Source organism: Lissotriton helveticus, chromosome 12 (assembly GCF_964261635.1).
Source record: "Lissotriton helveticus chromosome 12, aLisHel1.1, whole genome shotgun sequence".
Lineage (NCBI taxonomy): Eukaryota > Metazoa > Chordata > Amphibia > Caudata > Salamandridae > Lissotriton > Lissotriton helveticus.
The window spans coordinates 692,111,972-692,129,405 of NC_136073.1; the positions used below are offsets into that span (position 1 = coordinate 692,111,972).

A 17,434-nucleotide genomic window follows, 5' to 3' on the forward strand; every position below is an offset into this window, starting at 1 on the left:
CCAGTATCTTCATGCCCAATCTGGAGACACAAGGATGACTTGGGCCCGGTCGTGCCTGATCTTCTTCAGCACTCTGGTCGGTCCGCTTCCGAGGACCGACGGGGGACATCAGAGAACAAAAACACTTCTTCGACTTCTTTTTGTATCGTCTCTTACCCGAATCCGAGGGTGAAGACTTGGATCCCGAGGAGTGGTGATGAAGACTCCGTGAGCGGCCATGGGAACGACCCCTGGATCTCGATCAGCACGGGGACGAGTACCAAACTTCAAACAACTTCTGCCGCCGCCCCCTCAAGACCTTCATGGCCATAGACCTACAGTCCAGACAGGACCAGGAGTCATGGTTGCACTCCAGGCAGTAGAGAAAGACATCGTGAGGGTCCGCCACCAACATATTGTGACGGCAGGCTCCGCAGGACTTAAAACCAGGCATCCCTACTCGCGCCAGAGAAGTCACAAAAAGATAGTAAACAAATTACTAAGGTACATGCTCTAACCGGATCTGCGCTTACTGGCGCTGAAAAACAAAGAACTGACATCAGCGAGCATGGGTGGCGCCTAAGTAGTCTCAGGGACATCATCTCGGTGCATGCGATGCCAGCGACGGGCGCAGAGCTGCAGGACGCCACCTACTGACGCACAGGGGTACTGCTAGCAAAACTTTCCGGATCTAGTCTGAAGCCTGGAGATATTCTAAGGTAAGGAATCTATCACTAACGTGTCTCTTTCAGAAAGAGGTTACAACGGGTAGAAAAGTGGACCAGCATGGGGGGGTTGCTTTTCTGTCTTTACTCTCCGTGTCATTTATAAACTGAAAGTAAATGTCACACTGTCGGAATACATTTTCACTTTTTGCAAGCGCGTTCCCTAAAGTGAAATCGGTCCATGCTACAAAGAAGAGTGGGAGGGGTGCAAACATGGAGCACAGGCTGCTAATTAGTAACTTGATCCACGACGAGGGGGGAATGCAGCTGCCAGCCTGTGCGCCACTGCTCACTCCTGAGAGCAAAAAGTAGAGGGAGTGAACATTTGAAGAAGAGGTGGGACAAGCACCTGCCTTTGGCCATTTTGCTTGCCTTCATTGTTGAAATACACATGCAAAGGCCAATCAGATGTGTGGGAGGAGTCCGACCCACACGGAGATGTTTTGAGCCCTCACAAGAAACCTCCCATAGGGCAGCGCATGCGCGATGCGCTAAGCTTGACCTAAAAAGCAGTCCACCACCTGGCCCAGAGCACCTTGAGTCATAGAGTTGCTACTTCTCAACAGCCCACATTTCTGGGCGTGGTGTGAAGGTCTCTGGGAACAGTGCACAAGTTGCTTGGCTTTTAGTAGCTCACAATGATTTTCACTGATAAGAAGTAGTTCTCTCTACAGAAAAGGTTGGTGACCCCTGCTATATAACTTTAAACACACAAGCACACACACACACATTCGCTCATAAAACAGGATAAATTATTAATCTAGTGAGAAAAAACGTATAATAACCATGGACATCTCCAATGCTTTTTTCATCTTAAATATAGCACCAGTGTTTAACCACTTTCTTGTTCAAATAGGGTTGCATATATTTATGGGCTATAAGAATAGTCCTGGCTTGTTTGCAGTAAAATATTAAGGATCTCATAGAGGGCTCTCAAGGTGCTATATTATATTAATGATTTTTAAATCACAAACAATGATATGATTTTTTTATTTTAAAGAGAATGCAGAGCCTGCTGGTTCTTATAATTGAAATAATTATATAATTTATGTATTCATCGGTACCACAATTATTCTAGTATGTTCTGAATAAATAACAGTAAACATTTAAACTAAAACTAAGTTGGGAAATCCAAGATAATATTCCAGACAGCTTCAGAACAGGTGCAAAATCAGTCCTCCCACGGTTTTGGATGGGAGCTCTTTGAGACACATATTTGATGTAAGCCTCATATATACCAGGAACAAATTAATAGGGAGAACTTGTACATTTAAACCAATACCAGTTTTTGAAGAAACATGCTGAGAACTCATCGGGACCCATATATTCAACTGATAAAAAACAACCAAACTGGATGGTGTTATCACAGGCCACAGTAAGTTGCTAAAATTACCCATTTTCTGCAATGGTGGTATGGATTCTCTTTCTTGGTTAGAGGAAAAAACTGAAGTGAGTTTGAGCCTAAAGATTTTGGAGTGTTTTTTTCCCATCCCTACCTCAGACTGGGCTGGAACTGTAAAATGTGGTGGTAAGTTGATTTCGGGTACTTTGCATTCAGTCGTAAATGTCACTGGTACAGCCAACGGGTTCTCCACCTTCACCGTTGCCGACGTGCTTTGCCGGGCTGATGTTCTCATTTCAATGCTACTAATTATGCCCGGAGGTGTGGCCTTGAATGTGATGAGGTAGAAGACATATTCCTGAGTGGACTCATTACGGAAGATTATCTGGAATGAAAGTTAATAATATCAGTCACGATAAGCATATCAATAGCGTCAGGACATATCTCCCCCTAAACCTGGATTTAGGTTTAGGTTTGAGCAGTTTCAATGTAGGGAATGGAAGACTTTCGTCATTTAAGTGCAGTCTCAGTAATATGTACATGGAAATCATCAAATAACGCATCTTGGCATTAAAAGAATATGAATACAGGAAAAAATACTTCTCCTGAGAAAAAGTCATGCTAAATGTCTGAGGATCGTACATCACAGAACACCCAGGAGGCAGTGGTAAAGAAGAACAAGTTACTTACCTTCGGTAACGCTTTTTCTGGTAGATACTATATCTGCCTGTGGATTCCTCACTTTGTGAATATCCCCTTGCGTCAGCAACATTCGGAAATTCTTTTTGTAGCTTCGCGCCGACGAGGACTCGGACGTCACAGAGGCACGGCATCGCTCGCGACTCCGCTGACGTCACCGACGCCTACAATAGGCCCACGCCGGCGTGATGACATCAGTTCCGCCCTTTTTTCCGTGCCTTCGAGGCACACGGATGGACCAATGACAGTAGACATATACACAGTATACGCAGTATAGAAATCAAGGTAACACACACAATGTGAAGCAAATGCAATAAAACATTTTACAACAAAATAAATATATAACAGAAACACTGGTATAGAAGAGTGGACAACGGGGAGGCGGGTGGGTCAGTGAGGAATCCACAGGCAGATATAGTATCTACCAGAAAAAGCGTTACCGAAGGTAAGTAACTTGTTCTTCTGATAGATACATCTGCCGTGTGGATTCCTCACCTTGTGAATAGAGTCCCACAGCAATCCCCACTCCCGGAGGAGGGTGTCCACTCCGCTATACCAGGAAATCTTGGAGGACAGAACGCGCGAAACGACCGTCCCTCCTCACCTCGGTATCCAAGCAGTAATGCTTCGCAAAAGTGTGGAGGGAGGCCCAAGTCGCCGCTCTGCAAATGTCCTCAACTGGAACACCTCTAGACAAAGCAGAAGTTATCAGACTTTGCTCTAGTTGAATGTGCTCTAATACCCTCAGGAGGGTCCTTACCCGCCAGAGAGTAGCAACTCTTGATGCACAAGATTATCCATCTGGAAAGTGTGCGCTTGTGCACCGCTCTGCCCTTCTTGCAGCCAGCAAAACCAACGAAGAGCTGATCGTCAATACGAAAGTCTTTAGTCCTATCAAGATAGAAACTAACAGCTCTCTTTGGGTCCAAGCGATGAAGCCTCTCCTCCTCCTTGGAAGGGTGTGGGGGAGGATAGAAGGTAGGAAGGGTAATGGACTGTCCTAGATGGAAGGGAGTTACCACCTTAGGCAGAAAAGCAGCCCTGGTCCTGAGAACCATTCTTTCAGCATGAATGGACAAGAATGGGGGCTTGAAACTAAGAGCTTGAAGCTCACTCACCCTCCTTGCCGAGGTGATTGCAACCAAGAAGACCGTTTTAAAAGAAAGAAGCCTCAAGGGACACTTGTGCAAGGGTTCGAAGGGAGAACCCATCAAATAGGTCAACACAAGATTCAAATCCCAATGAGGAACAATAAAAGGAGTAGGAGGGAACTTATTTGTGAGGCCCTTCAAAAATCTCAAAACCACAGGAGATTTGAAAAGAGAAGGCTGATCAGGCAAACAGAGAAATGCCGACAGCGCTGAAATATAACCCTTCACTGTCGCAACGGCAAGACCCTGTTGCGCCAGAGAAAGGGCAAACTGGAGAACATCAGACAAATGGGCTCTCAAAGGGTCTATAGATTTCTACCCACACCAAGTGACAAATTTTGACCACCTATAAGAATAGATGGACTTAGTGGAGTCACGCCTGGCTGACAAGATGACATCCACCACATCAGGCGGGAGAGAAAAAGAACTCAGGTTGCCCTGTTCAATCTCCAGGCATGAAGGTGTAAGGTCTGGAGGTGGGGGTGTAGAACCCGCCCTTCCATCTGAGAGAGGAGGTCTGCCCTGTGAGGGAGACGGAGCGGCGGGTGAGAGGAGAGGTGGAGAAGGTCTGAGTACCACACCCTTCTTGTCCAATCCGGGGCAATCAATATAACTTGGGCCCGGTCTTGGCGAATTTTCCTCAGAACCCGAGGAATCAAAGGTATGGGAGGAAACGGGTAAAGGAGTTGTGAGTTCCAACTCAACTGAAACGCGTCCCCCAAGGATCCTTGCATCGGATACTGGAGACTGCAGAATGACAGGCAGTGAGCATTCTCGCGAGTGGCGAACAGGTCCACCCGAGGAGACCCCCACATCTGAAAGATGTCGTGAACCACCTCCGGATGGAGCCTCCACTCGTGGTCGGCAGAGAACTGCCGACTGAGACTGTCCGCTCGCACGTTTAGAACTCCGGCCAAATGATTTGCCATCAGACAAATCTGGTGGTCCTGAACCCAGGACCAGAGACGCAGAGCCTCTTTGCAGAGACACTGCGACCCCACTCCTCCCTGCTTGTTGACATACCACATCGCGGTCGTGTTGTCCGTCAAGACTTGAATCGACCGACCACGAAGGGAAGGGAGGAAGGCCTTGAGCGCCAGACGAATTGCCCGTAATTCCAGAAGGTTGATGTGAAGCAACCTTTCCTCTGGAGACCAAAGACCCTTGACCTCCAGGTCCCCCAGATGAGCACCCCACCCTAGAGTGGATGCATCCGTTATTACTGTGGCCACCAATGGAGGAAGTTGAAAAGGCTTTCCTTGCGACAGATTGCCTTCCACGCTCCACCAAGACAGATCCGCTGCAGTTTCTCTGGAGATCCTCACTGACTCCCTGAGATCTCCGTTGTGCTGATACCACTGCCTGCGGAGGCACCACTGGAGTGCCCTCATATGCCAGCGTGCATGGTTGACCAATAGAATGCAAGAAGCCATCAGACCGAGCAGGCGAAGAACCTTCAGGACTGGAACGACCGCTCCATTGTAGAACAAAGGAATAATTTCCTGTATGTCGTGAATCCTTTGAGGTGGAGGGAATGCACGACATACAGTTGTGTCCAGTACAGCACCTATGAACAGGTTGCGCTGGGAGGGCACCAGGTGAGATTTGGGTACATTTATCGAAAAACCCAACCTGTGTAACAACTGAGTTGTCCCTTGCAGATGATGGAGCACCTTCTCCGGCGACTCCGCTTTGATCAACCAGTCGTCCAGATACGGAAACACATGTATCCCCGACCTCCTGAGATGTGCTGCCACCACCGCCATCACCTTGGTGAAGACTCGAGGCGCAGTAGTAAGACCAAACGGAAGGACCGCAAACTGGTAGTGTTGCGACCCAACCGTAAAACGGAGATACTTTCTGTGCGACTTCAAGATGGGAATATGAAAATACGCATCTTGCAAGTCGATCGACACCATCCAATCTTTTTCCAGCAGCGCTTGAAGAACCTGTGCAAGAGTGAGCATCTTGAACTTTTCCTGTTTCAGGTAAAGGTTCAAGATCCTGAGATCCAGAACTGGCCGAAGCCTGCCATCCTTTTTGGGGATCAGGAAGTACCGGGAGTAGCATCCCTGACCTCTCTCCTGCTCCGGAACCACCTCTATCGCACCTTTTCGAAACAAAGCCAGGACTTCTTCTTGCAGGAGAAGTAGATGGTCCTCCGAACAATAACCTTGGCAAGGAGGGTAATTGGGAGGGAACTCCTGGAAAGGAAGCGCATACCCATTCTCCACAAGATTGAGAACCCAAAGATCCGATGTAATCAATTCCCAATCTTGTAGAAACTGGGCCCACATGATCCAGAATGGTGGATCTAGGGCTGCTTTGCTGCTGTGGCTGGGGGCTGGGATGGAGAAGAGGAGGAAGAGGAGGAAACATTACGGCCCGAGCTCGGGCCCTTTGTTTGCCTCTATAAGCTCTGTATAAAGTGTTCTGCTGCTGCTGTGGCTGCTGTTGGGTTGATTTATAGTTTCGAAAAGAAGATCTGCCAAATCCTCTTGAGCGTCTTGCAAAAGTGCCCCTGGTTTGAAGGCCCAATGACTTTTCTGTTGCTCTGCTATCTTTAAAGCGTTCCAATGCAGTGTCTGCCTTCTTCCCAAACAATCCAGACCCGTCAAAAGGAAGTTCCATCAGTGCAGCTTGGACATCAGTGGAAAACTCACTAGATTTAAGCCATGCGGCTCTCCTTGTCGCAACAGAAGAACCCATGATCCTTGCCACAGAATCAGTCGTGTCCAATCCACTTTGGATAACCGGTCTTGCTGCAGCTTGAGTATCAGAAATAACTTCCTGAAAGTCTTTCCTATCCTCTTCAGGTATCTTGGGCACCAATTGCTTCACAGTGTCCATAAGAGCATGGATATAACGTCCCATTAAGCAGGTTGCATTTGTGGATTTTAAAGCCATACTGGCAGAGGAAAAGATCTTCTTAGCAGCCTGATCCTGCTTTCTAGACTCCTTTTCCGCTGGAACCTGCGGAAACGCACCTGTAGATCTCTTGGAACAGGCAGCCTGCACCACCAAACTCTCCGGTAGAGGATGAGATGTTAAAAATTCTGGGTCCTCAGGAGCTGCCCTATACCTCCTAGCCACAGCTCTAGATACAGCAGGAGCTGATACAGTATTTTTCCAAATTTCTAAAATTGGTTCCTTTAAGGCATCATTAAAAGGTAGTAAAGGTTCAGTCACTGAAGAAGGAGAGTGAAGGACCTCTGTGAGCAGATTAGATTTAAACTCTGCAGATGGTAGAGAAATGTTCGATACATTTGCAGCTTTCTTTATCACCACATGATAAGGTGTCACATCTTTTTAGGGTTCATTAGAAACAGAAACAAGGTCCCATTCAGGTGACAGTTCAAGGCCACTAGCTACAGATAGGTCCTCAAAAGGGTCCTCAGAATCATGAAGCTCGCCTTCCTCTAGATTTTCCTCTCTTTATCTCTCCTCATCCATCAATCTTTGGGCTTCACGCCTAGATCTCATCTTCACATTCGAAGCCCTCGGATCCGCAATCGACTCCGACGGAGCCGGAGCCGGCGTCGAACTCGACGTCGGACGAGGCAGAGATTCACGACGTCGCTCAGGGTTCGGCATCATAGTTGATGGAACTGGAGTCGAAGGAATCGGAGTCATCGATCTCGGCGTCGATGGCTTCGGTGTCGAAGGCCTCGCCGGAATCGGATAATGCCAATGCGGCGCCGGAGCCGGCATAAAAGGCATAAAGGGCGCAGGTGCATCGGAATGAGGAACACCCAAACCATATGCCATAGGACCCATAGGACCAGTAGGAGCCCCAGAGGGATACATAGCCCTTGAATAAATTCCGAACATCGCATTCAGGAAATGCGAAGGGTCTTGACCTGGAGCCGGGAAGGCTGGGTATGAACCCCCAGGTTGCTCTTGAGGGCGTGGAGTCGAAACGACGTCGATCTCTTCTTCAGGCTGGTGTACTGGAGTCGTACTACCTTCGGGCATCCGAGCTCCACCCTCACCAACCTCCCCCTCCTCACCTTCATCCTCCCGACCTGAAGGATGGGATGGGTCCGGAGATGGAACACACTTCTGCTTCGGTGAACTCGGTGAGTTCGCATGCGATGCTTCAACCTCGACATCATGATCCTCCTAAGCCGACGAAACTACCTTCTCAATCAGTTTCACTTGTGACTTCGGCTTGGAACCCGACTCCTTCCTCGATCGATGTCGGGATTCATGGGTTCTCTTTTTATGCTTCTTTCTAGAAGACCTCGAAGCATGGGCTGATGACGAATCCGATCGCGACCTCGATCGAGATCTCGACTTCGAACGACGAGTTCGCGATCTTGATTTTTTCTTTTCTTTTCCTCCTTTAAACTTAGCAACTAGAAGTTTTGCTTCTCTCTCCCGGAGGGCCTTTGGTGTCATCTTCTTGCAGGATTGGCAGTCCTCGACGTCGTGGTCGGAGCTCAGACACCACAAACAGCATTCATGCGGATCTGTAATGGACATTATTCTGTTACATTCTCCGCAAGCTTTAAATCCAGTCTTCCTCGAAGTCATGATGAAAACGAGAAGACAAAGACACTAGAAATTTAGATAGTAACAAAGTTACAGTAAAGGCTACAGACGATCCCAGAAAACCATTAGCGTCGACGACGCGGAAAAAAGGGAACTGATGTCATCACGCCGGCGTGGGCCTATTGTAGGCGTCGGTGACGTCAGCGGAGTCGCGAGCGATGCCGTGCCTCTGTGACGTCCGAGTCCTCGTCGGCGCAAAGCAACAAAAAGAATTTCCGAATGTTGCTGACGCAAGGGGATATTCACAAGGTGAGGAATCCACACGGCAGATGTATCTATCAGAATGTCCTATTGTTTCATTAGATACAACTCGTTGGCATTTGCGGAACACCCACTACCCACACCTGGACAGAAGCCTATATCAGCAATCTGCCCATCTCAAATGAACCTTATTTGACAGGAGATAAAAATGGGGAGAGGCATATTGTGATAAAGAGCTGTTATAACGTCAGTGATAGGCACAATAATTTCATTAGTAAAGCCTCTAGAGGTAAAAATTATTCCTCAATCTCCTTTAAGCACCCAGGCACATAGTTTGAAAAACACTTAAATTAATAAAATAACAATATCCAGAATGGACCAATGGGCTTGGAAAAAAAGATATCCATTAAAATGCCCTCAGATCTACTCTACTACATTAACATTAGTTTGATCGTCAGAGTCTCCATAAGAATACTTATGCAAAGAATCACACATGGCAGCCTTAAATAATTTCAATGTGCATATGTTTAGGATCAAGAAAGTGTATGTTGCTTAGGTTCTAATGGCAATGTATCGTCTCATTGCCTCTGGGCACAGGGTTGTTTGCAATCTCATATCAGAAAGGAAGAAGGTGGGCAATCTTTAGTGATAATCTTATCTTTGGCTTTTCCACTAAATTTCCTAGATTACAACTACTTGTTTGTGGACTGGAGGGACTTTATGCATTGAACATAAAAAAGGAATCGCCATCTGGTATACAGTTGAAGAGGATAGTCCTATGAAAGAGCACTCAAAAACGTGAAAAATGTCCAAGGTGAAAATAAGATTTCAACCTAGGATCTGAGGTAGTATCAGTTTGAAGAATCACCCTGCACTTGTGAAAACAGTATCAGAGAGAACTGGAACACAAGGCTTGAATTTCAAACTAATTTGGTTTGCAGATTTATTTCTGACACCCAGAATGTTGGTGTTAACAGTACAATGACACAAGGGAAAGAAATTAATTGCCTCAAAAACAGCCATTGGAATCCCCAATTTATATCCAAATTAAATAAGAGGGGTGAGCTTATTCATAGAAGAGAACCTCATCTCACGATTCCATAAATATTCAAGCTCATGGAACGCTTGACAGCAATCTTAGGTCACCTAAACGATATAATGATTCATCCTAACACCACATTGGCCTATCTACTGTATCGGTATAAGAAACTTTCTTCTGGTAAAAAGCTTACTCTCCCTCCCTGAGGACACCCACCTCATCATCTAAATGATCCTCATACTCTTGCCATTTATGAATAGAGGGTCAGAAATGTGGAGATTTTTGTTGAGAATACACAATTTTGAGAGGATGTTGAGTTCAGTGGCAGAATAACGAGATCCGTTAATTAGAATGAGAGAACCGCTATTCAGTAAATGTAGTATTACAGTGGCCCTACTATCCTCGATTCCTTGAACTGAATCCTTTCTGTGCACTAAAAGCGCAGAAGGAAATGTATACATGAGACAGTTTGTCTGCTAATACTACATCAGATTCTCACCTAGAGCTGTTTGGGCTAGCCCCATCCTTGACATGAACTGAGGTTTTATTAAACTCTGCCATGTTTGAAACAGATTAGTCTTTGAAAAATTCAGAAAGAAGAACTTGAAGTGACAATCATGGGAGTCTTTTGTCTGTAAGATATCTGCCTGGAGATTTGACCCTCTAAGAGATGACATACATAAAAACATATCTGAATTTCCCAAGATCAAATTTTGCCCATCTGTGGGTGGTGGGCACAGCTGGGTGGTCCTCTACATTTTGGCTTGCCATCCAAATCAAATCAAAACAGCTTTATTCGGCGACAACAAGGCAAACTCCATAAAAGCATACTAACACACATGTATGTAAAAGAAAATACATTCTGACTATATTTCAGGAGGGGAAATTAATTATGATAAAATATGTGCAAATTTAGACTTCTGGGGAAAATAACACAATAAAATAACAAATCCATTTTTCAAAAATCCATAAAATACAATCTACCACTAGTTCATACAATAAAGTGCAAGTGCGATCAGTGCAAAAGAATGCGATTAAGGAATGGTATTACTCATCATCTTATTCATACAGCAGAACGTCCAAAAGTACATAATCTTTTCTTTTTCTAATTGATTGTTGTATGAAGCAGATTACAGAGCTTATAATTTTCATAGTGTCCAAGCTACATATAAAATTAAACGCATCCTTATAGTTAAAAAGCATATTTTTTTTAAAATAGTGGTTTCAATACAGTTTTTCGAATATCCATATAAAAAGGGCAAAAGAGAATAAAGTGCAGAGTGGAATGTGAGGCTTTACCATCACATGGGCAAGGGGACAGAGTTCTGTGCCATTTCTCAGTTCTTGGGAAGGCAAATAAATAGTGTAAAGTTCTCATCCTTAGCCTGGTCAGATAAAATCTGTTCTGGACGTTCTGAACCAAGATAAGATATAACTGAGTACCCCTCATGTATGGGCGTTCACTGTAAGCTGCCACTGTCTGTTTTTGCCTAATCGTCCTATCCCTATCATGTTCTGTGGCAGTAATATATCTCAATTTCAGGTCGCTTTTACTCTATTCTTGTATGCTTATGGGGTGGTCTGTGCTTATTTCACATTTTATCAAAAGTTTAGAAATGTGACACAGCCATGGTATTTTCATACTATGATCTAAAGCTAGACAATCTGTAATTAGATCCTTAGAGAATTTTGTTTCTTCCTTTGTCCATAAGCCATGCCAGTGTAAGGGCAGCTATATTGAGGGAATCGCTTAAATATGGGACAAACAATTCTTTGTGTACAATCATGTTTTCAGTTGCACTAGGGACTGCCAATTGCCTTTTTAGGAACTTATTTTCTTTAATTTGAAGGATTGTCGTGTTTGCTCTCCCCCATATAGCGGCTCCATAATTAACTACTGGAACACACTTGCTCCTATACAAGTTTAAAATTTCTCATAGGGGTTTATTCCCAAGTTTTGCCGCAAACCTAAAGATTCCCTCAGTCGTTTTTAAAAATTTCATTTTGCATAATTCAATATGCGAATTCCATGTGCGGGTTTTGTAAAATAGCAACCCCAAATATGAAAAAGTCGGGACTCTACCTATAAAAACCCCATCCACACGATGCTGTCTACACTTTTGTCTCTTGCCTCCACATGACATTACAAATGTTTTTTTTTAAGTTCAGCTGTAAGTCTATGTTAGTCATGTATTGGGAAAAACGTTCTATTAGACATTGTAAGCCGTTTGCAGTTCTGGACATTAGGACAGCATCATCTGTATATAATAACACAGGGGTGGGGCGTATTCCAAACTGTTCGGGCATCTACAGCCAATTCTTGTAAAAACGGACCCACATTATGTATGTACAAGGAAAATAAAAGGGGGGCAAATACGCATCCCTGTCTGATACCATGCTTTACTACAAAGTCAAGTGCGAAAAACACAGTTGATGGACAGAATGTAGAACAATGTCATACATTCACCCCAGTACAAGGATCTGGGCCTAAATCCTTCGGTTTTTTTGCACTCCACACCACCCTGGGTTAGACACTGGCTATATGCAAATCAGCTCTGACCCTGTGGCTCATGGGAACAGTCCAGTCCGAACTACCAAGCCATGTCTTTCCCAGACCGGAATCAAGCATCCAAGGACCGGTTTCTGGCTATCAGCCTTCATTCAGCCTGGATAGCTTGACTCCAGTAGTGTGGAGAGCCTGGGACTCATGTCTGAACATACCCAGCCCACTCGGGGTGAAAATTGCAAAAAACACAGTTGATGGACAGAATGTAGAACAATGTCATACATTCACCCCAGTACAAGGATCTGGGCCTAAATCCATCGTTTTGTTTGCACTCCACACCACCCTGGGTTAGACACTGGCTATATGCAAATCAGCTCTGACCCTGTGCCTCATGGGAACAGTCCAGTCCGAACTACCAAGCCATGTCTTTCCCAGACCGGAATCAAGCATCCAAGGACCGGTTTCTGGCTATCAGCCTTCATTCAGCCTGGATAGCTTGACTCCAGTGGTGTGGAGAGCCTGGGACTCACGTCTGAGCATACCCAGCCCACTCGGGGTGAAAATTGCAAAAAACACAGTTGATGGACAGAATGTAGAACAATGTCATACATTCACCCCAGTACAAGGATCCGGGACTAAATCCATCGTTTTGTTTGCACTCCACACCACCCTGGGTTAGACACTGGCTATATGCAAATCAGCTCTGACCATGTGCCTCATGGGAACAGTCCAGTCCGAACTACCAAGCCATGTCTTTCCCAGACCGGAATCAAGTATCCAAGGACCGGTTTCTGGCTATCAGCCTTCATTCAGCCTGGATAGCTTGACTCCAGTGGTGTGGAGAGCCTGGGACTCACGTCTGAGCATACCCAGCCCACTCGGGGTGAAAATTGCAAAAAACACAGTTGATGGACTGAATGTAGAACAATGTCATACATTCACCCCAGTACAAGGATCTGGGCCTAAATCCATCGGTTTTTTTGCACTCCACACCACCCTGGGTTAGACACTGGCTATATGCAAATCAGCTCTGACCCTGTGCCTCATGGGAACAGTCCAGTCCGAACTACCAAGCCATGTCTTTCCCAGACCGGAATCAAGCATCCAAGGACCGGTTTTTGGCTATCAGCCTTCATTCAGCCTGGATAGCTTGACTCCATCTCCTTCCTCGCCGGAAGGACACAGAGAGTCCGCCTCCCCCCGTTCAGATCGGAAGCCACCAAAGTCATCTGCGGCGTTCCTCAAGGCTCCTCGCTCAGCCCAACACTCTTCAACGTCTACATGAGCCCCCTCGCAGCCATCGCACACCAGCACAACCTCAACATCATCTCCTACGCCGACGATACCCAGCTGATCCTCTCCCTCACCAACGACCCCGCCGTCGCCAGAGCCAACCTGCACGAAGGGACGACAGACGTAGCCAAATGGATGTCGAACAGCCGCCTGAAACTGAACTCGGACAAGACGGAAGTCCTCATCCTGGGATCATCACCATCCGCCTTGGACGACTCCTGGTGGCCCCCCGCACTGGGCAGCGCACCCAAACCCACAGACCACGCACGCAACCTGGGCTTCATCTTGGACTCCTCCCTCTCCATGACCAGACAAGTCAACGCCGTCTCCTTGTCGTGCTTCAACATCCTGCGCATGCTACGTAAGATCTTCCGATGGATCCCCACCGAGACCAGGAAGACCGTCACCCAGGCCCTCGTCACCAGCCGTCTGGACTACGGCAACTCCCTCTACGCCGGAACCACCGCCAAACTCCAGAAGAGACTCCAGCGGATCCAGAACACCTCAGCACGACTCATCCTGGACATCCCCCGCCGCAGCCACATCTCCGGACACCTGAGAGACCTGCACTGGCTCCCGGTCAACAAGAGAATCACCTTCCGGCTCCTCACCCACGCACACAAAGCCCTACACAACCAAGGCCCAGGATACCTCAACAGCCGCCTCAACTTCTACGCTCCCAAACGCCAGCTTCGATCGACCAGCCACGCCCTCGCCGCCGTCCCCCGCATCCGAAGAGCCACCACAGGAGGAAGGTCCTTCTCCTACCTGGCCGCCAAGACTTGGAACTCCCTACCGACCCACCTCCGCCTGACCCAAGACCACCTCGCCTTCAGGAAGCAGCTCAAGACCTGGCTGTTCGAGCAGTAGCGGACCCCCTCCCCCCAGCGCCTTGAGACCCTCCGGGTGAGTAGTGCGCTATATAAATGCTTTGATTGATTGATTGATTGATTGACTTCAGTGGTGTGGAGAGCCTGGGACTCACGTCTGAGCATACCCAGCCCACTCAGGGTGAAAATTGCAAAAAACACAGTTGATGGACAGAATGTAGAACAATGTCATACATTCACCCCAGTACAAGGATCTGGGCCTAAATCCATCGTTTTTTTTGCACTCCACACCACCCTGGGTTAGACACTGGCTATATGCAAATCAGTTCTGACCCTGTGCCTCATGGGAACAGTCCAGTCCGAACTACCAAGCCATGTCTTTCCCAGACCGGAATCAAGCATTCAAGGACCGGTTTCTGGCTATCAGCCTTCATTCAGCCTGGATAGCTTGACTCCAGTGGTGTGGAGAGCCTGGGACTCACGTCTGAGCATACCCAGCCCACTCGGGGTGAAAATTGCAAAAAACACTGTTGATGGACAGAATGTAGAACAATGTCATACATTCACCCCAGTACAAGGATCTGGGCCTAAATCCATCGTTTTTTTGCACTCCACACCACCCTGGGTTAGACACTGGCTATATGCAAATCAGCTCTGACCCTGTGCCTCATGGTAACAGTCCAGTCCGAACTACCAAGCCATGTCTTTCCCAGACCGGAATCAAGCATCCAAGGACCGGTTTCTGGCTATCAGCCTTCATTCAGCCTGGATAGCTTGACTCCAGTGGTGTGGAGAGCCTGGGACTCACATCTGAGCATACCCAGCCCACTCGGGGTGAAAATTGCAAAAAACACAGTTGATGGACAGAATGTAGAACAATGTCATACATTCACCCCAGTACAAGGATCTGGGCCTAAATCCATCGTTTTTTTGCACTCCACACCACCCTGGGTTAGACACTGGCTATATGCAAATCAGCTCTGACCCTGTGCCTCATGGGAACAGTCCAGTCCGAACTACCAAGCCATGTCTTTCCCAGACCGGAATCAAGCATCCAAGGACCGGTTTCTGGCTATCAGCCTTCATTCAGCCTGGATAGCTTGACTCCAGTGGTGTGGAGAGCCTGGGACTCACATCTGAGCATACCCAGCCCACTCGGGGTGAAAATTGCAAAAAACACAGTTGATGGACAGAATGTAGAACAATGTCATACATTCACCCCAGTACAAGGATCTGGGCCTAAATCCCTCGTTTTTTTTGCACTCCACACCACCCTGGGTTAGACACTGGCTATATGCAAATCAGCTCTGACCCTGTGCCTCATGGGAACAGTCCAGTCCGAACTACCAAGCCATGTCTTTCCCAGACCGGAATCAAGCATCCAGGGACCGGTTTCTGGCTATCAGCCTTCATTCAGCCTGGATAGCTTGACTCCAGTGGTGTGGAGAGCCTGGGACTCACGTCTGAGCATACCCAGCCCACTCGGGGTGAAAATTGCAAAAAACACAGTTGATGGACAGAATGTAGAACAATGTCATACATTCACCCCAGTACAAGGATCTGGGCCTAAATCCATCGTTTTTTTGCACTCCACCCACCCTGGGTTAGACACTGGCTATATGCAAATCAGCTCTGACCCTGTGCCTCATGGGAACAGTCCAGTCCGAACTACCAAGGCACAGGGTGAGAGCTGATTTGCATATAGCCAGTGTCTAAACCAGGGTGGTGTGGAGTGCAAACAAAACGATGGATTTAGGCCCAGATCCTTGTACTAGGGTAAATGTATGACATTGTTCTACATTCTGTCCATCAACTGTGTTTTTTGCAATTTTCACCCCGAGTGGGCTGGGTATGCTCAGACGTGAGTCCCAGGCTCTCCACACCACTGGAGTCAAGCTATCCAGGCTGAATGAAGGCTGATAGCCAGAAACCGGGCCTTGGATGCTTGATTCCGGTCTGGGAAAGACATGGCTTGGTAGTTCGGACTGGACTGTTCCCATGAGGCACAAGGTCAGAGCTGATTTGCATATAGCCAGTGTCTAACCCAGGGTGGTGTGGAGTGCAAAAAAAACAATGGATTTAGGCCCAGATCCTTGTACTGGGGTGAATGTATGACATTGTTCTACATTCTGTCCATCAATTGTGTTTTTTGCAATTTTCACCCCGAGTGGGCTGGGTATGCTCAGACGTGAGTCCCAGGCTCTCCACACCACTGGAGTCAAGCTATCCAGGCTGAGTGAAGGCTGATAGCCAGAAACCAGTCCTTGGATGCTTGATTCCGGTCTGGGAAAGACATGGCTTGGTAGTTCGGACTGGACTGTTCCCATGAGGCACAGGGTCAGAGCTGATTTGCATATAGCCAGTGTCTAACCCAGGGTGGTGTGGAGTGCAAAAAAAACGATGGATTTAGGCCCAGATCCTTGTACTGGGGTGAATGTATGACATTGTTCTACATTCTGTCCATCAACTGTGTTTTTTGCAATTTTCACCCCGAGTGGGCTGGGTATGCTCAGACGTGAGTCCCAGGCTCTCCACACCACTGGAGTCAAGCTATCCAGGCTGAATGAAGGCTGATAGCCAGAAACCGGTCCTTGGATGCTTGATTCCGGTCTGGGAAAGACATGGCTTAGTAGTTCGGACTGGACTGTTCCCATGAGGCACAGGGTCAGAGTTGATTTGCATATAGCCAGTGTCTAACCCAGGGTGGTGTGGAGTGCAAAAAAACCGAGGGATTTAGGCCCAGATGCTTGTACTGGGGTGAATGTATGACATTGTTCTACATTCTGTCCATCAACTGTGTTTTTTGCAATTTTCACCCCGAGTGGGCTGGGTATGCTCAGATGTGAGTCCCAGGCTCTCCACACCACTGGAGTCAAGCTATCCAGGCTGAATGAAGGCTGATAGCCAGAAACCGGTCCTTGGATGCTTGATTCCGGTCTGGGAAAGACATGGCTTGGTAGTTCGGACTGGACCCATGAGGCACAGGGTCAGAGCTGATTTGCATATAGCCAGTGTCTATCCCAGGGTGGTGTGGAGTGCAAAAAAAACAATGGATTTAGGCCCAGATCCTTGTACTGGGGTGAATGTATGACATTGTTCTACATTCTGTCCATCA

At 47.2% G+C, this 17,434-nt stretch overlaps 1 protein-coding gene across 2 annotated transcripts in view; it reads right to left on the reverse strand.

The window, feature by feature from the left end:
• The window catches only part of HYDIN (HYDIN axonemal central pair apparatus protein), a 3,619,565-nt gene that overhangs the window by 41,240 nt on the left and 3,560,891 nt on the right, over positions 1 to 17,434 (reverse strand). For both annotated transcript variants that reach the window (XM_078670948.1, XM_078670947.1), the window contains one exon: positions 2,201 to 2,431. In XM_078670948.1, the coding sequence (XP_078527074.1) occupies positions 2,201 to 2,431 (231 nt within the window). The remainder of the gene's footprint in view (positions 1 to 2,200; positions 2,432 to 17,434) is intronic.